General features: G+C 47.7%; 1 protein-coding gene across 4 annotated transcripts; it reads left to right on the forward strand.

Moving 5' to 3' along the window:
- Positions 1 to 23,228, forward strand: SPOCD1 (SPOC domain containing 1). 4 transcript variants are annotated; one of them, XM_072979786.2, is made up of 16 exons: positions 1 to 276; positions 1,009 to 1,648; positions 3,138 to 4,551; positions 5,660 to 5,713; positions 8,988 to 9,107; positions 9,958 to 10,042; positions 12,275 to 12,410; positions 13,580 to 13,739; positions 14,336 to 14,452; positions 14,825 to 14,950; positions 15,666 to 15,732; positions 16,950 to 17,091; positions 18,085 to 18,238; positions 18,909 to 18,998; positions 19,959 to 20,145; positions 21,914 to 23,228. In XM_072979786.2, the coding sequence occupies exons 2-16, from the start codon at positions 1,083 to 1,085 to the stop codon at positions 22,864 to 22,866; spliced, it is 4,371 nt and encodes a 1,456-aa protein (XP_072835887.2). In that variant the 5' UTR covers positions 1 to 276; positions 1,009 to 1,082; the 3' UTR covers positions 22,867 to 23,228. The 4 variants fall into 4 exon arrangements, with proteins under 4 accessions (XP_072835887.2, XP_072835886.2, XP_072835885.2 ...); XM_072979785.2 differs by having other exon boundaries at positions 1 to 252; XM_072979784.2 differs by having other exon boundaries at positions 259 to 396.
- The last annotated feature ends 4,699 nt before the right edge of the window (positions 23,229 to 27,927 follow it).

Genomic DNA, 27,927 nt, shown 5'->3' on the forward strand with positions numbered 1-27,927 from the left:
GGAGGGAGGGGAGGGCGGTGGAGTTCTGCGCGTGCGCGCAGGCGGAGCGCGAGGCGGCTCGACGAGGAGCGCGTGCTTGGCCTTGCCGCGCCCACGTCTTGCTCGAGAGCTCGGAGAATCTGATTGGAGGGCGGGGGAGGAGGGGGCGGAGCCTCGCACCACACCTTCTTTCCCCCCCACCCCTCTTTCAATAACGTTGCCTTGCCCTGTTGTAACGGAAGGGAGTAACGGAAAAAGTTACTTCTTGTAGGGGTGCGTGTATGTGCGTGCGAGCGTGTGAGTTTCTGTATATACATCCACAATATAAAAAAAATATTGTCTATAAATAGTTTATTTATGAATGAGAACCAAAGAGCGCCTCAGTCAAGATTTGAGTGGATCTGCCTGAGGGAGGCGGTAAATATAATATAATAGACAGACAACTATATTGTTTTTATATATAACATGTCTAAACAGACCCAAGCAGCACTTTTCTGGACCCGTTTGAGGACTGCAGCTAATTGTTTACTTACGGTAGCCAAGTTTGTAATTTGTGTATGTGGTTGTGTAGATGACATTACTGTATATTACAATGAAATGAAATAAAATACAATATGTGTATAGAGACACTGTTGTGTAACAGATACAGTGTTGATCAGTCATGGGAAATTGACTGGCTGGGTAGCAGTGGTTCCTCACCAGTGAACCTTTATGGAAATGCAGTTGTGATGGGACTCAGTTACACCATTACTGTTGGAAAAGGAATTAATCGTAGTTAGTTCATGATTCCCAGCCAGTTTTTATCAGGTCCAGGTGAAATGGAAGAAATAAAGGGGGGCTGAGCTCAAAGGGTCCATGACAATGGTGTTGTTGCATTGTAAATTGTTTTGAATATCTGTTAGATATAGACCATGACTATTTTTTTTAAAGAAAAAATGATCCTCAGTTTTGTTTGCCACGTGTAGCTATTCAATATGCGTTTTCTGCAACAGTAATATATTTTTCTTTGTTTCTTGCTTTTTAAAATAGTTCTTCTGTCCGGGACTGGATCAGAAAATAGGAGCAGATTCTAATTAGGAAGAGTGCTGTAGTAAGGACAAAAGATGCAGAGCACAAAGTTAGACAACTTAAAGGGGGGCCTAGAAGATATTCTCAGTGTTGGTGGTCAGCATAGGAAAGTATCTCGGAAAACACAGGTTTCAAATCGTCCTCTCAAGAGTAGAAAGTCAAGAACACCGAGGTCTAAGAAAGAAATTACCCTAAGAGGGAGGGCTTCTGAAATTCTTCAGAAGCCTTATGAAGAAAGTAGAGAAGTCCCAAGTGAGGAAGGCCTGCTGACTCTTCCAGACTTCAATGATGCTTTGGAGAAAAACTGCACGAAACCGCAGGATATCCGAAAATCTCTGGGAGAACACGAGACCTTGCATGACAGAGAAACCGGCTCAGACAATCGGAAGGCAGACAGAGCAGCCCTGTTACAAGATTCACAAGGGGATGATGCCGCTAGAGATGAAAAAGCATTTCAGTCGAAGACAGACAAAACCAAACCCAGCACCTACGTTTCTCTCTTTGACTTTTCCAAACACCTTTTGGATTCCTGGGAGAAGAACGTTTGGTCAAGATCCGTGCTTGCCTCTGACGCAACACACAACGAGGAACGAGAGCTCAGGTAGCAGCCAGATGCTTCCACTGTATAAAAGTGCTTCGGGCTTTAATTACTAGACCGGTTTGACGTACTGGCCAGCATCTCCAGCAAAAACCTCATTTTATGAGCTGCTGGGTTGCTCAATGGTTGAGGCCTCTGGCTGTGGAGCCAGAAGTGGGCCTTCTTGACAGAGGCTGGACCTAACAATCCATAGGGTCCCTTCCAGCTCCACAGTTCTAAGATTATTATTATATTGTTATCCCCTTCATCCACACCTGGCTGCATGATCGACTGCATGCTCAGGAACACAACCAGCATCTCCTTAACGAGGACCAATTTGCCGCTGGGACTTAAGCAGTTTGCCTTCCGCAAGCTTAAGTTGGTGATAGGATTCTGGCCCTAAATGAAAACGCCAAGTGTTCAATGAAACATTTCAGAATAGGAAACAAATATTAAAAATGAAAGCAGCATAAAACAGAAACAGCAAAACATACACATCAGAAAAGGGTTTTAAAGATTTTTTTTTTAAAAAAATATGCTTTTCTTAAGAAAAGGTAGCTCTATTATTTGTAAGCTGCTTATAGGAAAAGGGGGGTGAAGATATTGAACTGGCAGGGTGAATTCACACAGCTGCAGCATGGCAGGTGTGTGCTAAATGCTGGCCAACTTTTTTTTTGCCTCTGTAGTTACTCCAGTAATTTTCTGATGCTGTCGCTGATCTGATCAGTGGCAGTGCGATGCAAAGAGTATAGGGAAGAAGTATAGGGAAGACTCAGTCCTGCATCCTTATTGTGGATGGACTTATTTATATATGCATACATACCTACAATTATCTCTAGTCCCCAGAGAACATGCTGGTTAAAACAAACTACCTCAATACACCCCCGCCACCACCTGTCTGAAACTGTTATTTCCATTTCACACTTGATTGGGGTATACCTACATTTTTAGATGTCATCCAAAAATAAAGCAAAAACGAGAAAAGGAAGACAAAAACGTTGTGGCAGTTTAAAGGCTAACAGTTATATTTTAACATGAGTCTTTGTGGACAAGCCCACTTCTTCAGTCCATTTCTTGTCTGAAGATGTGGACTTGTCCATGAAAGGTTACGTTAAAATATAACGTGTTAGTCTGTAATGTGCCACAATGTTTTTGTCTTTGTTTTTTTTATTCATTTTGCCTTGTTTTAGACTTGATACGTTAGCACAGACGAACACGGCAACCTCCTCTAAAACCTCATATTGAAAGACATAGGGTTCTTTGTTTATTTCATTTTTGTTTTACCCTGACTTTATCCTCTAGCTGAATAACATCATTAAAGATACACTATTAAAAGCTAAAAATAGTAAAGTATTCAAATATGCTTGAAGGCTAAAGATGTCTTAAAATTTGGTGCTGTCGTCAGAGTTGTAACTATGGGTGAAGAGGTGGGGTAGTCCATGAGAGGGAGAACTAAACAGCCTTGGTGCTTATATGTGACATCTTTCTTTTTTATTTTTCTTTTCTGCCCCAGTGTTTGCAGCCTTTCCTGCGTAGAGCATGCTGCAGACTGGCCTGTGAAAAAAACATGTGCTGACGACCCCACTTCAGAGGAAGGACCGCAGGAGGAGACATTAACTTTTCCTAGGAAAGATACTGGAGAGGAGATCTTGGAAAAGGCCTCCATAACATCTAAACAGGATTTCCTGTGCTGCTCTGAGAGTAGAGAGGAAAAAAGACACAGGAGAAGGTGCAAGACAGAGACCAATTCTGCTTCGGCAAGTGTGTCCGGACCCACCCTGAGCAGAAGCATAAAGACGGACGTAACCATAAAACCCTGTTACGTGGTTTTGGAAGACATTGGCTGCAAAATCAGATCAAAGGGCAAATCTTCTTCCATGCCTCCAGAGGTAAGGATGCGGTCTGCAAGACAACCGAAAGGGAATGGTGATACTTTAAAAAAGTTGCACGCTATCCTAAAGGACATCATGGAGAAGAGCTGTGCCCAAAAGCCGAGGAAGACCCCCTGGATAAAAAAGGCAGAGATGTCATTGGCAGAGGAGAACATCCGTAAGAAGAAAATTCTCTTGGAACAGAAGTCTGATGAATCACAAAGTTCTGGAACTGCGGGTTCCGGAGGTGAGGATTCTCACCATGAAAAAAAGGGAAGGGAAACCGGCTCTGTGGATATGGTTGACATGTTATGCAATCAAGGTCTTTTTACAAGGTTGTCTTTGGCAAACTCACATGATGACCATCCCGCTGAACCAGGACGGATACATCTCCTATCTACCTCTCCTGGGAAGACACGGGAGGTGGAGAGAAATAACTCTGCAGGTTCATCTGCTACCTTTTCTAGTGGAGCCCATGTCTCCAAAATGTCAGTGGGAGGAATCCGTGTTTCCGCCTCGTCCAGTGAAGCAAATTGTGGAGATGCGTGTCAGGCCCACTCCTGTTTTGAACCTGATTTGGTTTCTCCATTTTCAGGAGGGGATTGTAAGAATCGGTTTCGTGGTGGAACTCCAGTGAGGGTGCCCACAGAGGGGACCGTGGGTCCAGATCCGAGCCTGCTGGATGAAAAAGAGTTCAAAGAACAGGGCGGAAGGGCTCCTGTGCTCGGGGAGAGAGAGCTGGATGACTGCTGGTTTCTCATGGAAATCAGTGAAGTTGTAGAAGAGGAGGTGCCTGCCAATGACACGGAGGAAGAACACACGCTTAGAGGGCTGGAGCATGGAGAGGTCCCTTTTGATTGTAGGCCAAGGTTTCCACAAGCAGAGAGCAAGTCTACGTATCAGCCTCTTTCAGAGAACATGACAGTTCTCAAACCCAGCAAGAATGGGAAAGGAAGAAGGCCAAGTGGGCACCATGAAACCAGAGACAGAGAAATAAATACAGGGGCAGAAGAAAACTCAATTCGCCAGCCTGCTCAAGAGAAGAGTCCTTCGAAAGTATGGTTATATACTTACTGTCTCTGTGGCTAACAATTATTCATCTTAAGAAAATACAGAGTTGTTACCCTAGTGCAGTGGTTCCCAACCTTGGGTCACCCAGATGTTCTCTTGGACTGCAACTCCCAGAAACCTTGGCCAGCACAGCTAGTGATGAAAGCTTCTGGGAGTTGCAGTCCAAGAACACCTGGGAACCCCAGGTTGTGGACCACTGGCCGAGTGCAAAGATAACTGCTGGATAGCTTAGTGGGTTGGGTCTCTGGGTGCGAAGCCAGAGGTTGGGAGTTTGATTCCTCAATTGGGCCTCCTTGACTGGGGCTAGACGTGATGATCTTCAGGGTGCTTTCCAGCCCTTGCAGTCCTAAGATGTGGCTGCTGCTGCAGATAAAAATACTGGCGGTAATAAAGGAAACAGGAACAAGCCAGTCAAGATCATTGAATTTTCCCTGGTTTTTTCTCGTCTTCTGGCCCTTCTTTTAGCAGCTCCTAAATGTTTAGTTCCCCTTTCATCCTTATGGAAAGGAATAACAGCCGTTCCCTTGCTTAGCCAGGGTCTTGTCACTAGCTTTGGATCTGGTTGGAGAATCTTGGGGCGGGGTGGGGAGTCTGGACTATATGGACCGAAAAAGCAACTGTCCGTTTTGTCTTATCACAAAACATCTAAACTGTTAAAACACCAGTTGCAGTGGTTGGCTCTTTAAAAAGAAGACATTTGCAGAGGAAAGAAGCACCCACCCAGTCCTCCTGAGTGAAAAGGGGTACTGTCCCCTTGCCCTCCTTAGCATCACCATAAGCTGTAGTTTTCAAGTGAAAGCACTCATGGTATGTCTTGAAAGCTTTTCTGGGTGAAACCTTGATGTGCCTTGAAGGGGAGTGAATTTTGTGCTGGATAGCATCCCGAGAGAACACCTAGGGATGCTTCTTTATTATTATCTGGGCTCGATGTACGATGGAATGGTTGAATGGGTGTCCTTGGTTGATCTTGGTGGTCCAAGGCCGGGGGGGGGGTGTTAGTTGGTAGGTAGTCTCTTAAATTACTTAAAAGTACATTAGATTGGTCAAAAATGGCTAATAATTGGAATTTTTGTATTTTCTTTTCCTGTCTAAGGAGGAAGAAAGCCAGCAGTCACATCTGTCTCATGGTGTACAAAGGGTCTTTTACGTATGTCTCCTTCCTTCCTAGTCTTTTTGTGACTTTATGGCTTTGGTTTGGGCATAGGAGAATCGGGCAGGTCATCATCTTAATAACAATGCAAAGCTGAGCCTTCTGCTTTAGGCTTTAGGCTCTTTCGAGCTGCAGTGTGATTCTGAGATCATGGACCACACTCCTTAATGTTTGATAGTCGAGAAGCACCGTGTTGGCCTGGGCCTCTGGTCTCGCCAACCCATGAGAAACAAGCTACTTCTGATTCTTGAACCAAGTAGTAAATGCACAGTGTAGGTGCTTTGTTCTGTGTAGCACTGGCCAGGTCTAAATGCAACTTCTAATTCAGTTTTTACCAGGAGTGACGTGGCATAGTTAAAGCTAGTGCACCCGCTGTGCCCATTCCTGGAGAAGTGTGATCTGGCCGTGGGGACGCACACCTTAGGGACATCATCTTGACTGGATTACTGTAACACACTCTTTGTGGGGCTGCCTCTGGAAAGGGTCAGGAAATTTTGGTGGGTCCAAAATGCAGCAGCCAGGGGGCTGACTGGGGCTGGTCACAGGGATCACGTAACGCACGCACACACACGCACACATGCACACACACCCATGCACACACATGCACACGCGTGCACGCGCACACACACATACACCGGTGTTAACAGCAGCTCCACTGGCTACCGACCCATTTCTGTCCATAAATCAAAAGTGCAGGATCTAACCTATGGATCCCAAGCGATCTCAAGGACGGTGTATCCCTTTATGATCCTGCCTGGGTATTAAGATCATCAGGGGAGGCCTTTCTCTCACTTCTGCCACCTTCCCAGGTGTGTTTGGTGGAGACATGGGAGAGGGGCCTTCTCTGTGGCTGTTCCCAGACTCTGGAACTCCCTCCCACTGGAGGCCAGCCTGGGCCCATCTTTGCTCTGCTTCTGCAAGCAGTTAAAAGACCTTTCTGTTCAGGCAGCCTTTCCCTCAGGGACTGGCTGTGTTGAGTGGGGTTTTCAAGTGGATGGTTGCACCTCACTGCTTTGACCTTTTTTTGTATTTGTATACTCACTGTTGTTAGCTTTAAATGCTGTCTTTGAATGATGTAAGCTGCCTTGGGTCCTTTTTAAAGAGAAAGGCGGAGTAAGTAGATAAATAAATCCTCAGTAGGCTGATGGTGAGCCTCAGGTCATGCCAGGGTGCTGGGCACCTGCATCGCCATTTGGCTCCGTATGCTTCTAATCCTACCCCATTTAACGCTGGAGAAACTTTCCTGTTCAAGACGGCAGATTTTCTTCAAGCGGGGCTTTCTCCGCTAGGTGGCTCCTGTTAATAGCTTTGTCCCAATATTGCACCGTTCACTTAAGTAAACCACTTGCACGCCATGTTATTCCCACATTTCAGGAGGGGGCCAGAGACCCTTCTCGGTAGAGGATTCGCTCTTTCTGCAGTTTTTCCCATCCGTGGCTGAGGGGTGCGTGTGAATACCACAGTCCTACTGTAATATCTTTCAGTAGTATAATGCTGTGGGTTTTGCATTTTGTGTTGGTAGGGAAACATTGCAAAAGCACTATTCTGTGTGGTTTAGCAAATAAAATACAAGCACCTTAAAAGCACAGTGTAAGAAACCCAACGGCACAAACTACTACTATTTAATGAGTGTAGGGTTAAGAAACTTGCCTATTAACCATCTTGATTGTTGGTATGAATATTGAACAGGTCTCAGCCATAAAGAGCAAATGCTGCTAGTTTTCCTTCCCCCCCTCTTTCAAGCAAAAAGGAAGCAGAGAAGGTAAAAGCATTTTAGCTGTGCTTTGTGGCCATTTCCTTTGTGTTACCAAGAGCCAGATAGATGGGAGAGAAAGCCCAAAAGCGATGGAGGTTTTCCAAGAGTATCAAAGCCATAATTCTGAAGCAGGAAGGAGGGGGTGTTCCTAATTAGTTATCACAATGAGTTGAGAAATAATCAGTTTCCCATGAGGGAAAAGAGCTCAGCATCTTCCGGATGCCTTCTTTCCCATCTTTTAAGAGTCCTCTCGAAGATGCTGTTCTGATACCGCTCTCTGTTCTCTGCCTAATTGTCTTCAGTTATTTGCTGCTGTGTATCGCTTTTGTAAGAGGGGGCTCGGCGTTTGTAGCTGATTTTAAAGTTGCGGTGTACAGAGAACCGTCTCCTGAATATTGGGCAGAGAGGTTGCCAGCTCTCAGGAGCTGTCGGTGGGAGCTTCTGGGCACCTCCCGCTTGGCTTTCTCTGAGACTGGATAAAGGGCAGGCTGAAACAGAGGGAGTTTGATTCCCCCACGGTGCCTCATTGACTGGGGCTGGACTGGATGATCCTTGGGGGTCCCTTCTAGCTCTGCAGTTCTAAAATTATTATTAAGAAGCTTTTGAGTAAAGGGGCAGTCGTCCTAACATTTCCTCGTTCCCTCCGGTGCCATTCAAGAGGTCATGTCCGTCCCTTTGGAGTTTGGGCCCCTGTTTCTCGCACCTCTGCTCTGATGTAAACTAAGAAGGTGGTAGGAGTAGAACATTCAGGGAACTAGGATTCATACTGGCTTTGGCATGGTGAGACGTGGATGTTGCACGTGGAGGCAATCCTGCAGAATAAAAATTCTGTGGTTAAAACAAGAGCCTCAGGGGTATATTATGTGGTTTAGTAATCAGAAAAGAATAGCATTTTCTAGACCAGACTCTGCTGGTAAAAGGTGCATACGAGTATTATAGGTTATGGTTCAGACGAAACAAGAAAACTGATTGTTCGTTTTGTGTAGAAGGAGATTACTCGTCCGGTCATTCCCCTAGCTGTCTGGTAGGGCTCCGGGACTCTGTTGATTTAACTGGTAGACGAATCAACTAAAACATTAGTTTTTATTCACCTACCAGTTTTTTTTGGCTGCAGCTGGAGGGCAGAAGTTGTTTGAGTTCATAAAATGTACATGGGAAGAGTGAAGATTCTTGAAATGGTTGAAAGCTCTTAACTGTTAAGTGAATTTTGGTAAAAGTAATAATAAAAAATGAGAATTTAATCAAGTAACATGAATAAGATAGCAGGGAAATATGAATGCTACTTGAAATGGAAAGTATATTCTTGTCATAGCAGATTTTATGTCTGCGATATAGATAAAGGAGAAATCACAACCACTTCCAGAGTGTTTTCGTGAGTGAGGCTTAAACATTTAGGAATCCCTCGTACAATTGAGCCACAAAAGACTTCATAATGATTCCCCCCCCCCTTCAATTATCTGACTTCATTGTTTCTTGTTTGGTAGTGGTTCTCAAACGGTGCTTTTCTTCCTGAAGGAATTGTCTGGGTCAGCCGTCAAGTTGCTTGGAATACCCATCTATGATCTTGGAGCTGTCCGTCTGCGGAGAATTCCACAACTGGAAGACACATCTCTGCACATTTCTACACCCTGTTTGGTACAGATGTTTTTACCCTTTGCAGCAGGCTGAAATACTTGTGGAATAAACAGCAGCTAATCAGAGCTGAAGGAGTTTTTGGCTTTTTCCCGTCTTATGGACCATCCGAGGCTACAAGTCTGGATGCGAGTGTCTCTCCCCCCCCCCCCCCCCGGATCAGAGGCAGGCTGTCTCTCCCTATAAGCCCCTGGGAAACAGGAGATGGAGGTTGATGTTGCACTCGGTGAGCTCCCCGTGGGCAGCCACTTGGCCCCTGTGTGAACAGCGGGTGCAACTAGGCAGGGCTTTGGATTGATCCAGCCAGACTCTTGGTTGTTTTCCTAACTTGTAAACGAGCTCCGGTAAACTGGGTCAGAGGGATGGGAGCCTCTATCCCGTGCCTCTCCACATTTGAGCTTGCTTTTGGACAAAAATAATGTGCGTCTCATCCCTCTGTCCCTCCCTCCTTCCCTTTGCTCCTTGTTCATATTTCCTTTTGGCCAGCATCCTCCTGAGCTTCGGCTGGGCAGAAAGACCACACCCTCCACCGCACAATATTTGGCGGCTAACATGGATGTGGGCCACTTAGTGACGTGAGATTGCTGTTGTGCCCGTGGTGATCTCCATGAAGGAACACTGCCTGCATGGTGGGACTGTTTGTGCAAGAGCTGTGGTCTGCTAATTGCCCCGCTGAGCCTTTCTTGCTCAGAAGGAGCTCAGTAGGATCCTGACCCTTATTTTCAGTCTAGAGCTCACAGTGCCCAAAAGATCTCATGATTATTTTATTCAGGGTTGAGTCTCTTTAAGAAATGTAATTTATTTTCTCTGGTTTTTCCCCTGCCTGCCATCACCACTGCAATTCCTGCATAAGGAAAACCAAGAAACCTGCGTTAGTCTTTCTTCTGATAGTACGGAAGAAGGGAAACCATCTTCAACGACTGAATGTTTATGGTTAGGTAAGTTGCTGCTAAGGTCTGTTATGCTTTTGATCATCAATCCCCTGTTGAGAGTTTGTCTTCCAACCTTTTCTGTACAGGAGGTGGAATGTTTAGGGGGTGTCTCGTTTAACCAGCAGAGCAGCGACCTTGTAACATAAATTGTGCATCACGCCCTGTGTCATTGGAGCTGCAATCACATCTGTGTGGCCGCTGTCTTTCCAGTCGGACTTACAAAGGCAGATGTGGTTGTGTTCTAAAGGTCAGTCGTGACAGAAGATGGGCTGGTTTGCACTTCGTGGGAGGTAGGCGAGTCCCCTGCCTTCATTGACTCACCATCGGCACCTGAGGAGGTGATCCGTACCATTGAACCTGGAGAGATGATAGACTCAAACACAACCAGAATCCTTACTTCAACTCTACATTCTTGCCATCCAAATCTTACCAGTCATCTTGGTGGTGAAACAAAATTCTTGGTCTGAGTTGGCATGGCATTGCACTGGCTGTCACCTGCAAACCGTGAGCACCTTCATCAGAGCAACAGTTGAAACCAGAAGAAGATGTTGGAGAGGCTACCTGGGACCCAAGGTGGAGGAGGGAGGTTTGAAGAAACAGTTAGGGAAGCAGTCAAGTGATCGGGTCCAAAATCAAGAGACTAGGATGTGATCTGTGTAGGAATTGGTTGTTGTGGGTTTTTCGGGCTCTTTGGCCGTGTTCTGAAGGTTGTTCTTCCTAACGTTTCGCCAGTCTCTGTGGCCATGGGCATCTTCTCCTCTGGTGTACTCTGAAGATGCCGGCCACAGAGACTGGCAAAACGTTAGGAAGAACAACCTTCAGAGCACAGCCGAAAAACCCACAACAACCATTAGATCCCGGCCGTGAAAGCCTTCGCGAATATGTAGGAATTATTCATTTATTTATACTGAGCCATCAGTGTGTGTTGGCTTATGAAGAGGGCGGGTCTCTGCAATTAAAACCCGTTCTGTGCTCCAGGTGCACGAGTCCTCCCCTCTGTGCCCTGCCCTGCGTCGTCTACAACTCTCACATTGTAGCGGCTGTCCTTCTCTTATTCACAAACCTTGGGGCCTATTTTGAGCGACGAAAGCCGTCTTGATCCTTAGGAGATTAGCTGTAAGCTGGCTGTTACAAAACCATCTGTTGGTGTTGTGGAGCCAGAAGTGGCAAGCCCGCCACTTTCTCGGAATTTTCTTCTTTTCCTCCTGAGTCACCAACAAGAAGCTGTTCTTATACTGCACCTTGTCTGGAGCAGTTAAGTATTATGCCTCCGTTCTGATGTTGAAAGGGAAGGTGAAGAGGAAGCTGTCGGCCGTGTGGCTTCCCTGGAGAAGGAACTGCAAAGAGAGCAAAGCGCTTTTATTTCTTGCACTTCACATCACAATGCTAGCAGTAACCCAAGGAGGACCACCGTGGTTAGCTACCGAATTGTTGAAAGTCTTGCTTTGCTTACAAGACCGTCAAAGGCAGATGGACGCTTGTGCTTTTGTTCAGTGGATTTCACACACACCCCTTCAGACTCTTGCGTGTTATTTCTAGAAATTGGAGGTAGACAGTTGTACTGGGGGCACAGGGGGGGGAATCTCAGGTTCTGAATTTGAACTACTGCAGTTCATCGGCAGAAACACATGCATCAGATTAGACAGTTATGAAACACACCGCTTAGTTGGCATTCCCGGGACTGTGAAATTGAAAGTCTTTGGATGTCCCGTGGAGTCTGGTGGCTCAGGTGGAGCGGTTTTTGTTCCAAACATTGAAGGGGGAGCGATCCAAAGGGATGAAAACGAGCCCTCCCTAAGTAGCTTCAGCACCATGGAGAGCTCCTTAAAAGCTCATTTCTGGATTGAGAAGGGAGGGAAGGAGCTGCCCTTTTCTTCGAGGTGCTTTGAAGCCTCCTTTCCTGGATGGTGATTTTCCTAACACCGGTCGGAACTAGACAGGTAGAGGCCTTAAAAAAAAAAAACAAGGTTGAAGGCCCAGCCGTTGCCTCCAGATATCTGTCTGTGCTGTGGGCCTTGATGGAGAAAAGGTTCTTTCGCCACTGAGAACAGGGGAAGCATTCTTGTTCATTGGGGATCCTGCACGCCCACTTGTCATCACTGAGAAATGGGGGCGATGATACTACGAAGCGCTTTTGTCCCGTAAAAGGAATCAGGGCTTTGTCTCCCTAGGATTTCTCTTTGGTGTCTTCCTTGTGGGAACTTAGGGTGATTGGAGCTTCTTTCATTTGCTTTTAAGATGTCAGGAAGACGGAGGCCAAAAAGAGGACTCAGGGACCTTGTACGTCTGCCACGCCGATCCCTGGCTCTCTGGCCTATCAAGAACAAATCCGTGGGATGGTGGTGGATGCCCTGAGGGAGACTCTTCAGAAAAGGTAAGCCCGCAGGCCCTGCTAAATGCAGGAGGGGTCTTTTGTGCACATCTGGAGTGTTAAAAGAGTCCAGAGGTCACCTGGAGCCTCTTTCAAAGCCTGTTTTTCTTTCCCGCCATTTGCCAGATTTCTACTCCAGTGTTCCTCCAAAGAGCACAGAGAGGCATAAGTTGCTTCTCCCTTCGTTTACCCTGAGAGTAGCCTGGGCTGAGAAAGGAGGACAGGCCCCATTCTGTGAGTGTTATGGCTGAGTGGAGATTTAAACTTAGACCCTCCTTCTTTCAATGGGAAACTCTACCCTAGTTATAGAATCGTGGAGGTGGAAGGGGCCTCAAAGGCTATCAAGTCCAACCCCTTGCTCAAGGCAGGAAGCCAAGCCAAAGCAGATCCGACAGAGGGTTGACCAATTTTCTCTTGAATGTCTCTAGCATTGGAGCGCACACCCCCTCCCGAGGTTGTGGATTCCTTTGTCGTACTGCTCTAACAGTTAAGAAGATTTTTCCCCCTGAGATTCAGTCTAAATCTGGCTTAAAAGGGCTCCCCTATCTCCCCTCAGTCTTCTCTTCTCAAGGCTAAACATGCCCAGTTCTGTCACTCTTCCCTCCTTTATAGGGCTTGGCTTCCATCCCTCAGTCATCCTTGTTGCCCTCCTCTGAACTTGCTCCAGTTTGTCCGCATCCTCCTTCAAGTGGTGTCTAATTATAGTGTAATAGTTATAGTGTAATAGTATAATAGAATTGCATATCTGCCTGATGTACTGAGGATTGTAGGTTCCTTAATTAAACCCCCTACAAAAAATCCACAAAACAAAACAAAAACAAAAAAAAAACCCTTTCATGGTTTTTAGATATGTGAGCTAAGAATAAATGAGTAGCTGCACAGAGGGAAAGATTCCTGATAAATATTTTGAGTTCCTGTCCCCTTTGGAAAGTGATGCGTGTGCCATTTCCTCATCTCTCAAGGCTTGGCCCTTAGCGGGCAGATCTTAAAAGACCGTGATGATAAAAGGCCCGCCGCCTGGTTGGTTTGTGTGTTAAACTGAGGTGTGTGTGTGTGTGGGTCGGGGAGAAGGGGGGGAAGGACCACAGCCTTTGCAGACCGGCCTTGTGTGTGGATGCCCAGTCTGGCCTGACCCACCCGTTCCCTCCACCGTTCCACCCGCTGTGTTTCAGGCTGGATGCGTCTCCTGAGCTGTGCGTGCCAAAGAACGCGGTCTCCAGGCTGGCGAAGCAAGTGGAGAGAGAGATCTTCAGACTCTTCTGCTGCGTTGGCCAGCATTACAAAAAGAAGTACCGCAGCCTGCTCTTCAACCTGAAATCGACGGAGAACCAGGTCAGAAAACACTTCATGGACTCCACCCCGTCCATGGATCGCGGGGGGGGTGGGAGCATCCCGATTTCCCCTTATTAATCCAAGACTGTGGTGAGCCTCTTGCTGTGTTTCATCCCCATTAGCCTTTGCCTCTCTTGCTAGCCATTCTTCTTCATTCCCTCTTTAGACTTCAAAGGTTTTTCTAATCACTCTACTCTTCCCCCTCCCCCCCCGATTGGCTGCATTAGTGGAGAGTTCTGGCTACCCATTAATGGACACATTGGTTTTGCAATACTTTATTTGTCTGAGAAAGATTAGGAATGGGGTCTGGGTGTGTGTGAACCCTTTTTGCATTGGTTGGAGGTCTAGAGAAAGTCGGCAGGAGGCTTCCGGCTGGCCTGAACTGCCGTCTGGAATATCGGGTTGCTGGACTGATAAAGGTCTGGAATCCGTGCGTACAATCGCCTCCCTGCACTTTGCAAAGTCACAATAATCCTTCGGTATTCCTTTCTTAGAAGGGAAAAGGACCCCGTGTCAGGCCTTTGGGAAGGCTTACGCTGGTTGTGTTGAGAAACCTGGCCTCCCAGGAATGATCTGTGTGTGTCTTGATGCTTCAGCAGCTCTTCAGAAGGGTGATGCTGGGAGAGATCACCCCGAGGAGGCTGGTTCAGATGACCTCTTTGGAGATGGCGCCCCAGGAACTAGCAGAGTGGAGAGCAAGAGAGAACCGACGTGTAAGTTGGAAAGAGCGGCGATGGAGCCAGAAGATTTTTAGCTTGTGCGGTGCTTGGAAGACCACAGTCTTACAGTGGGTGGGGAAGGGGAAGCTTCCCTCAGCAGCCCTGGGGCTTTTGAAGGCTGCAGGTGGCCCGGATTTTATTTTTTTCTCCCCCTCTGCTACAGCCTATGTCGCATTTAACGTAGTGGCAGACCCTGTGTCTGCTCCGTGGATTGTAACTGTCCTGCTTCCTTAACCTGTGCCAATGCCACCTGATGAGCATACTTTTATCTCGCCTGCCTGTAGCATCTGAAGTATGTCTTCCGCATCCTCATCTGTGTGAAGGCATTGGTTCGCAACCTTGTGTTCACTGCTGTGCTGCTTTCAGGTGCTGGAAATTATAGAGAAAGAGGAACGAGAAGCCCCATCGCATTGCTCTGCAAAATTCACCCACAAAGGAATTGTTGAGATACACAGGGAAGCAGAGGAGGACTTGCCGTCCCAGGAAATACTTGTGAGTAGGCCGTGATGAGCGTTAGCCAGATAGACCCAACTGGGCACGCATTGGTGCTCACCGTTGCTGGATTGCCCTGTTGGAATTGTGTCCGGTGAATTTTTGGCACTCGCAGGATCGTGTATAGTTTATTTTGGAGATTGGAGGCCAGACATTAATGGCTCGTTGGCCTGAGCCCAAGTAGCCGCAGTAAAAGCTGTCTCCTGACCGTGGCCCTGATCCTTTAGCCTCGTTGTCATTAAGCGTTCCCTTGATCGCTTTGGAAGATGAACATCTAGTTGCTCCTGTCCAGCTGGAGTGGAGTAGAGACCCCGGCAGGACAGGACGGCCCCCCCACCTCATGTGCACCCTTTTGAGCTTCCCTTTCCGACTTCATTCTGATGAGGAAGGTCCTGCAAGCATTTACGAAGCCCAATTAAACGTGTTGGCTTTCTAAATGTGCAGCAAAACCGGCTGTGGCCTTAACGGCAGAAGACCTAAATGGCCATTTCCCTGGAAAGGCCTATGTGGGTGATGTCGTCACCAGCGCTTGGGGGGTGGGCGGAGGGGGGCTTGCACCTCCTTAAACTAGGCTGGCAAACTTGAATTGATCTCTTCAGGAAAGAATAATTTGCTAAAGACGTGAGTGACTGACCTGGTTAGGTCACTTTTAACCAGCAGAATGAGGAGTTAAAGATACAGTCATTCACTTGTTCCCCCCCCTTTTCCCCCCCAGGAACTGCAGTTACACATGAAGGAGAACTCCAGTTCTGAGGTTCCCACAGCACCTGCAAGAGACTCAGGTGAGAGCCTCTGTAGCCGTGGTACAGGACTGCCACTGTGCCAGGCATTCTGGCAAGTTTTCTTGGTTAAGGCACAAGGTTAACTTCAGGGCTAAACCACTCGGGTCTCTAGCAGTTCATTAAGGATCCTCCTCCTCCTCCTCCTCCTTTTTTTTGAACAAATTTTTTATTTTATTCATGCATACCTAACATACAAAACTAAAAACACTAAAGACCTAACAATAATAAAGAAAAAAAATTCAAAACTACACATTCATACTATCCCTATAGATCAGAGATTTCGCATCGGCTGGTCATCTAAATATCATCAAAGGATTCCAGTGAGCACTGATTCGCTATAGACTAATTTCCCCCCTAAGTTCCTGTCTTTTTCTGGGCCCAGTGATATATCCGCTTCCAGCTTTCCTTTACAAAGTCTCTTGGTTGGTCCCGTAGTGTCTAGGAAAGCAGGTCTAGTTCTGCAGTGTCTTAATAGCTTCTTTAATAGTTCATCCATCGTTGGTGTCTCTCTATTCTTCCATTTTTGGGCCCAGAGTAACCTCGCTGCAATTAATATATACGGTAGACTATATTTTGTTTTCTTATCAATAATTTCTTATCAGTAATTACATTTATTTTACAATAATTGAAGAAAAAAATCCAGGGGCTTATTATCATATGTGGTCATGAGAAAAAGCAAAAAAAAAAAAAAGTTATAGGTTTGGGAAATGTCACAAGAGATGGTTCAGCAAAAATAAAGTTTTAAACCTGAAATGTTACTATTGAATAGAATCACCATCATCTTAGAACAAGTCCTCTGCAAATGTTTCTGGGGATGTTCTGCCTGTCTTTATGGCACCTAGGATGCCTTTTTTCTTGAGAGAGAGAGACACACACACACACGCATCATGGGCAGAAAAGCCTGTATTGCTTTGTGATTGTGTGGGTTTTTTTTCCAGAAAGAGCAAAGGAAGCGTTTCTGACAGAGAAGTGACTGCTTATTTGAAGCACGAGATGAAGGTTTCCGGCCTAGTCTTGACCGCAGGGACTGTGTGATTTGATTCAATAAGCAGTAAAGCTTAAAAAGCTAAGTTAATTTCGAAATCCAAATCATCGAGTCTGTACCCAGGGTCCAGGACCTGTTATTTAAATTTCGTAACTGGCAACAGCGGTTCTTTAAAATCAAATAATTAAAACTGAATTGCTGGAAAATAACCTCATTTCTTCTGGTTTTGTAGGGCAGAAAGCTGGTGACAGTGAGAGGCGATTTAAGCCAGCTGCTTACAAAGCTACTTTAAATCAGAAGGAAAAACCTCGAAAACATTGGCGCTCCAGCATCATGTATTCAGAAGCGGAAGGGACTCCTTTGCAACAGGACAGGTTTGTATCATGCTTGCTTCTCGTTTCCTGCACAGTACAAGGCAAGACAGAAGCCTTATAAATAACCTTATAAATAACTTTGCAAAAGGTGCTCCAGTGAACTCTTTAAAAAAAAAATAGAAAGGTGTGGAAATATTTTAATTTTTGAGTGCTATGCGTTGCATGGTGTCTTAACTTCCTCTAGTGGCCAGTTCTGGTAAATATGTCCTGGAAATATATATAAATACAGTGGTGCCTCGCATAGCGAGGTTAATCCGTTCCGGATTAACCTTCGCTATGCGAAAACATCGCTGTACGGATCAAAAAAAGCCATTGGAACGCATTAAACATCGTTTAATGTGTTCCAAATTGGCAGAAAACTCACCGTACAGCGATGTTTTCCGGGTCCGGCAGCCATTTTCGCGCCCTCAGTAAGCGAGGGGAGGGCGCAAAAACGCTGCGCGCGGCCATTTTGGCCGCAGCGAGACCACGGATCAGCTGTTTGGCGGGTCCAAAATGGCCGCCGGAACACCCGAAATGGCCGCGCACAGCGTTTTCGCACCCTCCCCTCGCTTACCAACGACGTGAAAACGCTGCCCGCGGCCATTTCGGGTGTTCTGGCAGCCATTTTGGACCCGCTGAACAGCTGATCCGCGGGTCGCAAAGCGAAGGTCGGTAAGCGAAACGCTTACCGATCTTCGCTATGCGAATTTCACCCATTGGGGCCGATGCGATGCCTTCGCATTAGCGATCCCGGAAAAGAGATCGCTATGCGAATTCATCGCTGTACGGGGCATTCGTTAAGCGAGGCACCACTGTAGGTATTATTTGGGTTTTTCTTTTGTTTAGTATTTTCATCCAGTGGATAAGTGAATCAGCAGATACTGATCCTGTGGATATGGGAGATCCTGCACGTTTATTTGTGGAATGGTTGCATGCACTCTCGCCAAAAACGGGACTCAAGGCAGAGGAAGAACAGTCTTTGACTTGCAGATTTTCCCTATCTCTTTTTAGTCTCATTTCATCCGGCATTCCGAAGAAAAATCGTCGCGTGGAGATGCAGTCCAAGACCACCGCTGTCTGGAAGGGGCTCATTCAGATGTTCAGTATAAAACAGTTCATGGCCAAAGCATATCCTGTTTCTGGCTCCAGCTCTCAGCTCGGGCAGGTACAACGTTAGCATTCCCCATTTAGGAGTCTGGCTCCCCTTGTAGCCCCAGCTATGCAGTGGGACCAGTTCTTCCCACAGAATTATGGAAACCAGCCGGCGGTCAAAACAATATTGATCCAGTTCATTTCAATGTGGGCGCTGTTCAGTTGACTTTAGTCCAGCCCTAGTGGAACCAGACTACTGGATGTTGGAGGTGCCATGGACACGGTTTAAGAGCCGTGCAGGAGGTGACAGACCCCTGTAGCCTTGTGGGCTCGGCATGACAGCAAGGAAGGAGAGGAATTAAAACAGCCGTCCTTGGGGAATCTTCCTGGGGCCGATAGATTGAGCAGAGATGCTGATGAAGCCAGTGTTTACCTTCTAACGACCAGTCACGTCATGAGACTGGAACCAAAGATGGTCAGCCCATGTTAAATAAGTGAGGAAGGGAGCCCCACTTTGAAAACAGGCTAAACGTACAGGGAAATCTGGTTTGATGCCAGGATTATTGCTGCCCCAGGGCTTCTGGAGAACGGGAGGGGGGGCTATTTGGCCGTTCAGAAATATAAGACCGAAATGGTAGAGTAGTGCTAGTGTGGTCTAGTGACCATCAGCTGGTGGATCCTGTGACCCATCTCACATGTCTTCCTCCCCCTGTTTCCTCTCTGTGTTGTTGTGATTCCTCTAGGCTTTACCCGGTCTTCTTTGGTCGAGGGGATGCATTATGCCCGAGGATGTCTGGACCTATTTAGACAGCATCTGGCCAGCCAACAGCAAGGTACGGGAGCATCCTGAGTGTCTTTAGTTTGTTCAGAATGGAAAAGGGAAGGGCCGGTGCGGTCCCGAAGATCCCATAATAGCAAGAGCAGGTGATACCGTTTATTGGATCACTAAAAATTAGAACAAAAAGGGAGAGCTTTGGTAGATAAAATCCACTTCCTCTTTTTGCCCAGCGACAAAGGTGACCCCAAAGATTCACGCAGGCCTTCCAAGGCACAAGAGGCCAGACTGAGGCTGGTCAGTTTTTAATAAACTCTCCGGGGGAGACACATGTAATTATGCAGTTGATTAATCAATCAGTGAATTAATCTGACTGTTGTGCTTTTGGTGCGCATGCTTCTGTCTCTCCACGGAAATGGTCTCAGTCGTGAGAGAGGCCTATAAAACAGGAAGCAAAGGAAAAAGGAAACACTCCCGTGATCTTCCAGCCGTCCCTGTCCCATTTGCAGTGGCCTAGCAGTAGACTTGTCAGCTGACGTGCCTGTTACAAGGGGGGAATTTTAAAAATGCAAATAATTGGAATGGCTCATAGAAATAAACAAGGAAGGGTTTTTTTTTTTTGTAAAATCAATGGCACTTAATTGCCCGCTGAAGACCAAAAGCACTCTCACATATTTTGCATTACGACAGAGATGATGTACTCTTCATGGAACAAGAAATGGGTGGGGAAATCCACTTCTCCCCAGTGGCTACTCTGAGGGTTGCAGTTAAGGTCACGGCAAGCATGGCAGCCTGGCTCAGGGCCCTTCTGTCCCATCCTCCTCAAGCCATCTGCCATGGGAGATGGAAGTCAAAACAAAGGAACAAGCAAATAAATAAATACCTTGTTGGGCTCCTCTCTGTTTTGAATGCCCTTTCGTGCTCTAGAAGAATCTACGCCCAGTGGGTCACGTCTCACTTTCCCGAAAAGCATCCCCTGCCCCAGACGAGCCTCACCGTTTTTAACTCCTTCCTTTAGGAGATGGGCGTGATACGGTTCCACCCCACCTTCTCTCGAGACTTTAGCTACTACCACATGCTGTACACCTACCTGAACAACAAGCAGCAATACGGCATTGTGAACAGCCACCAGATGGAGATCTTCATGGTTCCTCTGGCCGCCTACCAGCCTGTGCCTTCTCAGCTCCGCCCTCTGAGCGGCCCAGGTAGGGATCCAGCGCCAGGCTTTCTCCTTCCTTGGAAGCCTGTGGTGGCCATCATCCTTGGAGGTCCTTCTGGAAGGCATCATTTGTCCCATCGCAAATCAGTCCGTTGTCCTCTATTTTGCCTTTGCCGTTGTCAACAAATGTTATCCTTCTGCCGTAATTTGTCTTCCGCACCAAGTTTTGTTTGCGTAAGGGGTTTTGAGAGATTAGGAGAGGGAGAGAGAGAGACAGACAGAGAGAGAGAGAGAGAGAGAGGAGAAGGAAAGGACATTAAAAAGGTTTAATAAGAGTACCGGTCGCGTGGAGTGGAGAGAGGAAGCCAGAGAGAAATTGTGCCTCCCAGCGTGCACAGACTTCGAGTCCTCGAGTGACACTGGTTGGCAAACGACAGAAGACAGGTAGATGAGAGACAAGATGCGCTGGGTGGTTTGGGGAAAGGCATTTCCCTTGGGAAGATTCGTGGAAAGCCTCCAAGGCCTTTTGCGAACAGCAGCAAGCTTTCCGGGCCCCTCTGTGTGTGCCTTCGCTGCTTTTGTCTGCAAAGCCCTATTACGGATCAAGAAAACAGGTAAAGTCTACACGAAGGCATGTTTAATGATTTTTGCAAAGTGCCATCTGGTAGAGAATAGGAGCCACGAAGGGAGGATGATGAAATGCCTGCTGTTGGCCCCAGTGTGTGCAAGGAGCTGGACCTCGCTGTGCAGCAGACGGGAGGGTGCCTGGCTTTGTCTAGCCCTGGCGTGTCCGGAAGGATAGAATGCCTACACAATCCCGTCCCTTTGCTGCACACGTGGAGCCGGGGGGGGGGGGCTTGAGGAGTCTTGCCCCTCCGTCCTGGAGCTGAGCAATCTCTTTCCTGTGTTCCTGAGGAACCCCTCCATGTCTTAAAAAATCCCCATCTTCCTCAAGAGCTTTTCTTCCTTCTCTTCTCCATCACACGCTTTGCGGTGACCTTTCTGTGCCCGTTGAGAGACCGCATGGCATTAGACCATCCTGTGGCAACAGGATATTAAAAATTTCGTTGTCGACATTTAAGAGGTGGCCTCATCCTTTTGTTTCTGTTTGCAAAATGCCAACAAGGATGTGCTTCTACCCAGTGTGCTATTTACTTAGGCCCCTTGTCTGTGTGTGTGTGTGTGTGTGTGTGTGTGTGTGTGTGTGTGTGTGTGTGTGTGTGTGTGTGTGTGTGTGTGTGTGTGTGTGTGTGTGTGTGTGTGTGTGTGTGTGTGTGTGTGTGTGTGTGTGTGTGTGTGTGTGTGTGTGTGTGTGTGTGTGTGTGTGTGTGTGTCCAAATCGGGTCGAAGTGAGCCTGCCTTGTAAAGAAAACATTCATAAACAGAATTTTAGCTCTTTCGTTGTTTCTGGTTTAGGAAACGTTGGGGCGGATGGGGTGGGAAATGCATCTCAGGAGGATCGCAGTTTCTGTCAAAAAGGTGCCCCACTTACATTCTCCCCCCCCCCTTCCTGGAGAGAAATGGCAGATAATAGTCACTGACTTGCCAAAGGTTATCATGGTGAACTTTTGGAATAGTGGGAAAGGCTGCTTCCCTGTCGCCCTTTGCCATCCAGCCTCCCTTATTTGCTTTCCGATACAGCGGGGCTCGCACTGCTGCAGTCACAGGGCTGTAGATTTTTGTATAATTAAAGCTGCTCTTTAAGAAGGGCCGAGGCGCTGCTGGTTTTCCTCTGGGTTACAATTAAGCCAGCCAGCCTCCTTTTTCCATTGACTTGTGTTTTTTTCCCCCATTCCTCTCCTCCTCCTCCATAGGGCTTGATCCATCCCATCCGTCTTTGCTGCTGGGACTAATTCTGCCCAAGAAGACTTCCACAAGAACTGTGGAAACAAGGGGCAGCTCTCCACCCAAGGCCAAGGCAGGGGTCGTCAGCCTTAAAAACAGGACCCAAAACAGCGGTTCACCTCCGGCTTCGTGTTCCCAAGCGGACCCTAATCATACCCAGCCGCCTTTGTCTGGAGACGAGGTTCAAGGCGAGATTCCGAGAGAAGAATCCTTCACCATCAACACCCTGATCAGTCTCACGGAGGAGTTGGGCCGAAAGATGTGCCAGGCGGATCCTTCCTGGTTGCACTACGAAGGGCCAAGCGATGTAGCCGGCTGGGGTTCGGCTGGCAATCTTTTCCTGCCCCCAAGTGGTCCGCCTTGGTTCGGGGAGCCCTTGGGCAGCCTGCCCCTGGGAGCCCAGCCGGATCAGGGCGGGGGGGAGCAGGTGCAGCTTTGTCTCCAGCCAGACCCCTCACTTCCGTGGGACGCGCAAGGCCACCTTCTGCCTTCCGTGATAGCGTGGCCGGAGCAGCAGAGAGCCGAGGAAGGACAAGGTGTGGCCCTCTGGGAGATCCCATTCTCGCATGGGGCGGGTAGCATTGAGGCTGGGCCGCCTGTTGACCTGTCTTCGGTTCTGCCTTTGCCTGAGATCCTTTGCCCCAGCGGGACGGCTGGAGAGCCCAGTTCGGTTCTGCAGGAAACTCTGTCCTTGATTGAGCAAGTGGCGCAGCTCCAGGCCGGTATCCAGAGCCAAGAGCCTCAGCTGCCCTCCACTCCGTTCGGCTTTCCTACCGTGCCGCAGGACGTCGCCTCTGCCTGGCCTCAAGCTGCCGCGGGCCTCGAGTTCCCACCCGCTCAGCAAGACCCTGAGATGTACGCCCACCTTCAGCTGCTCGTATCTGCCTTGAGTGGACCCCCACCGCCCCCTCCGGCCCTTTAATGGCTCTCAGTTTTTATCAGAGGGGACTTTACAAGAAGGGCAATCTGCAAAAAAGCACCCTTTGGGCCCGGGACTTGAAAAGGGACCACCGGTTTATCAAGAACGGAATGGCAAAGGCAGGACGGGCGAGTGGTGGGGGTTTCGCCTGCAGCCTTGAACGACTGGGATGCAGAAAGCCATACCCAGGTCAGAACAGGGAGAGGCGTAAAGGCAAAGTGTGAAGGTTGTGTGAGTGAACACTGCCTGATAGTTTCATCCCTTTCCGACCGTAACTCTGGATCCGATAGAAGATCCCAGTATGGCGGGGTGTTTATTATTATTGTTCAAAGCAATAAAGCTTTTACTATTTTTTAAAAAGGAAACTTTGGTTGTTAGCTTCCTTATCTAGACATATACTGTGTCAGAAGTGTCGAAGGGGCCTGTAGCGCTTCACTGAGGTTTTGAGAAAAAAGCTGCAAAGCTTCGGTTTCCAGCAGCCACTCTCCTACAGAATTGCAGGTAGCAGCACGTTGTCGTGTTTGTTCCGTACCAACTGGTCCGAACCGACCTCTCGCAACCTGAGAGGGCTTTCGAGGTCAGGGAGGGATTTAAAGGGTCGTTTTACCGGTTCCACATCCCAGTGAGTTTTCACGGCTGAGCAGAGATTCGAACCTGGGCCTTCTGACTCCTAGCCCATCATTCTAACCCTCTGCCGCACTCACACGCCATTATGTTTGTAAAATATAAAATCGCAGAATACACTCAAGCTTTGGGCTGCCCAAAGTAGGCCAGATATGTAGATGTATCGAGGGTGCTTGCGTAGCAAACCGCTCCGATGGCTGCCTCAAGAATTAAAGCTCTTTTTCTTGTTGTTATTAATAAATCAGGGGTCCCGAGCAAGGCAGGGAGTTCTTTCCTGAACCCAGAGATAAATCTCCAGTCACTCCAGATTTTAAGAACATGAGTGAAACACTTGTTAACCAGGTTTCCTAAATGGAAATTAGGGGCAGGGGAATTTTACCCCGTGGCTCATCGTCTTGTTCCTAGTTCAGGTCCTCCATTCCAGAAAAAGGAGTAAAAAAAAAAAAAAGCCGTCTACACAGTTTTCGTGTTTGGTGTGGATCCTGGTGAATCGCAGGTGAGTGGATGAAGTAAGAGGAGAGTGGCTGCAGTCCTGGGACGAAGAGCGGGAAAGGGTTTAAATAGCGGCGAAGAAAGACGGAGCCTGGCGGGAATCTAAAGCACAGCGGCCCCGTCCCAGTGCTTTGTTGAGCTGCTGTCGTATCCTCGCACGCTCACAAGAAGACTTTAGTTTTACTTATTTATTTAAAATGTTTTTAATCCCGCCGTTCTCCTTAAAAGGACCCAAGAATGGCAAAAGGGGAAAGAAAGAAGGGTCGAGAGGGAACCCAGGGTCTAGCCAGCTCTGTTCAGTTGTGGGTCTGTTGCCGTGACATAAAAGTGTTTTGCGCGGCGGAAGTAACATTTAAACACAGGCACGCAAGTTTCTTTAACGCCACCCTGCATTTTACAACACGGACTTATTTATATGGTAACAACAAAAAAGGGCAGACTTTTATCATCCTCTTCAGGCTTGATCATTATCCTTAATTGTGAAAGCAAAGCTTCTTAATGGGGTTATTTTCAACTTGAGGCACAATGAACAATGAAAGGGGAAGATTCTCCCCCTACTCTGAAAAATGCTATAATGGCTTATTACAGCAATCTGTCCATGGAGTTTTTAATGAGTGTCGTTTCCTCGAGAGCGGTGTTGTCTCCTGGCTTCCTTCTCTGGCAAGCTCTGGAGGTTGGAACGTGAGGAGTTACCTTTGCCGAAGCAAAAGTTCCAGAGGGAAGGGAGGATTCAGAGCTTATCCCGCAAGGAAATGAAACATGGGCTTTGAACACTCTTGATCTCGTAGAAACATAGCAGGCGTTTGGATGGGATCAAGGACTCCTGAAGTTCAGTAGGTTGGCTGTGGGAAAGAATGTAGGGACCATTAGTTCAAACATTATAATGCATTTCCAAAACTTTCTTGGGTTAAGTAGTAGACTCTGTTGATTTTTCTATTGATAATTTAATGGGGGGTGGGTGGGTGTTAATTATTATTTTTTCTGCCATCTTGACCTTCTTTTTGGGTCCTGGGGGTGGGATACCCTTTAAAATTAACAAACAAACAAACAAGCAGAAAGCTAGTGACGACTTTTTAACTGCTCTGGTTAAACGCTAGCTTTGCAATTCCCAGCCGTCCAATAGCTGCGTCTGGTAATTAGTGCTCCCTGTATTACACCGTTTGGTGGAGGATGATAATTGCCCTTTTAAAAATGGCGCTTGTTCGTTATGGCAACTCCGCTTTCCATGTGGGTTCGTTTCCCGTAGGGCCCCGGTGGCCGCTCGCTGGAATCGCGCTCCGCCCTGGGCACCTGGATCCAAAGTTCATTAAGATAAGCAACCGGTTTGTCTGCAACCCGGCTAGTTTTGTAATCCGAGCAAGCCCGCACGGCACAGCTATGTCGATCCGGGAGCCCACCGTTGGATAATAACTTTATAAGGATCGGTTGAAATGTGACCTTTCCAGTTCTCCTAAACCTCTTAATCAGGACAGATAGTAGAAAAGGTGGAACGGAAAAAAGAAGACGTCAGAAACTCAAGATGTGGCTGTTGGCTTTACAACTGCACTCGGGGGTCAAAGAAGACATTGCAGTGAGCCTTCACATGAGAAGTGGCGCATCCTTGAGGGGGCTAAATGGGTCTGTTTCCCTAAGGTTAAGGTTCTTCAGCTCTCCGAGCTGAAAATTAGCTTGCTTTTGTGTGGCTGTTGGTCGTTTGGAGATAAGCGGGGGGCTTCGTTTGCAAGTTAATTACGCCGCAGACATGACAACACTGAAGAACTGCATCTTTGGAGGGAGCATGTTTAACATCTTCTAATTGGGAAGCTAATAACTTGTCGAGTTTAACCCACAGCGGGAAGGTTGGGGCTACAAGAGGAGACACTAAGAGGCTGGCTACATGGGCTGTTTAGCCCACTGGCTAGAGCGTGGCAGCATGGATGGGCTGGTGCATTGCTCAAGACAGTGATCAGACAATGTCTTTGCGAGAATGCGATAGCTCACCCTGGAGTATTCCTACCTGCAGCTTTCTAGCCCCCATCAAGGGGCTTCTCCTTTTATGGGGTGGGTACGATCGTTCTGGTTTAGATTAGTTCTTGCAGGAACTGATCCAAGCCAGTCTGCCTCTTTCCATTTGCCGATATTGTGAAGTGGCTTAATAAGCAAGCCACTTCAGGATATTGGTAAATCAATCACTTCCCCTGCTCGGGAGGGAAGTAGATTTTTCTTCTTCTTGTTAACTCTATATAGACTATCACTGATGTGCTGCATCAGGCATAAAATTACCTCGCCCTAAAAAGCCGGTTGAGAAACCATCCACAGTTGGATTCACAATGGTGTCTTCGGCTGCAGGCAGTTTCTCGATTGTCCCTTTAAGACAAGGCAAAGAAAAGATTTCTGACGTTTTAAAATAAGTGATGCAACTTATCAGCAATAGTCTCTATATAGTTAATTTTCCTGCTCACTTTTCTGGCCCTCTGCTGCAAAGAGGAAGTGATTAATTTGACAGTATCCTGAAGTGGCTTGCTTATCAAACCACTTCACGATATTGACAGGAGCCTTTTCTATGCACAGGGTCAGTCTTGATTAGATTGTTCTGGTCAAACCAGGTAGGTTAAACATTGCAAAAAGGAGAGTTCTGGTAAACATAAATGAAATAAGTCAGTTTTTAAGAAACACATATAAATGTGTGAATAATAATAAAAATTAGATAATTGTGTGCCACCAAGTCATTTCTGACCTCTGACGATCATTTTCAGGGTTTCCTACATACAGTGTCCTCAGAAGTGGTTTTCCACTTCCCTTCTTCTCGGATATTACAGCTGGCCCAAAGCCACTGAGGCTGGCTTTTCTCCCTGGAGGCCCAGCGGGGAATCGAACTCCCAACCTTCAGCTCCGCAGCCAGAGAACTAAACCATGGTGGGCATGACTGTGTCTCCTCCTAACTGGGAAACGAAGGAGCAAGAAGGGAGCTCCAGTGAGGAGGACAGCCTAAGAGTAGCAATATATCTGGAGAAAAGACGAGAAGGGATTAAAAACGGGACCATTTGATGATGTATCTCTCACCGGCTCCCCCTGCTTTCCTCTTTCCCAGGTTGTCGGCTACCTACGTGCCTGGGTGACACCCTGGGCCGATACGCCACCCCTAATGGGTACCACTGTGCGTAACACTTAACGGCGTGCTCCAGATCAGGCTGGCCCTGCCACGAGCAGAGGGAGGCATCCGCGTGAAGTATCTGGTGCTGGGGAAGGAGAAAGGCAGAAAGGGATGGTCTTCCGAAGGTGGTGGATGACGCGGCCTCTTCCCCGCCATCCATGTGCTGAACAACCAGCCCATTGAGCGGCTGGCTTTTTTCTCCTCCGGCAACTCATGCTCTCTGGGCGGCTTGCACTCCAGGGTGGCCGCTGGGCTGTCGCCTGGCTTGGCAGTTTCCCCCCGAATGGGAGCCACTTGGTGATTCAGACCCTAACCCTGCCACCCACCTGCTGCAGGTTTAAGCTGAGCCTGCATTTCTTTTGAGTTTGCATTTCCTTTGCTGAGTCTCGTTGCCTGGCCCTGATCTCGCTCACTGTTAAAAAACCGGCAACAAAGGATGGATAGAGGCACTACTCAAAGGGAAGGCAGCCACAGAGGAACCGGCCTTTGAAGCCCAGTTTTCGGTGTCTCCGGCACTAGAAAGCGCAGGAAGAATCCTGCGCTGCCCTGGCACGCAGGTGGATCCCTCCCTCTTTGTAAGCCTCGCCGACTGGCTGTCCAGCCTCTGTGTCATGATGAGATCGGAAACCGAGCCGTGCAGCTGTGGGGAAGCCCGGCTTCAACCAGAATCTTCTGCGGCGCCGTTAATTTTTAAATTTATTTTATTTTATTGGATTTCTACCTCACCCATCTAGACCAAAGGTCTACTCTGTGCGGCAAAGCGCTTCCCGGCCCGCCAGGCGGATGGTCCTGGTGGTTTACTAGGGCAAAAACGT

Source organism: Pogona vitticeps, chromosome 9 (genome assembly GCF_051106095.1).
Source record: "Pogona vitticeps strain Pit_001003342236 chromosome 9, PviZW2.1, whole genome shotgun sequence".
NCBI classification, from domain to species: Eukaryota; Metazoa; Chordata; class Lepidosauria; order Squamata; family Agamidae; genus Pogona; species Pogona vitticeps.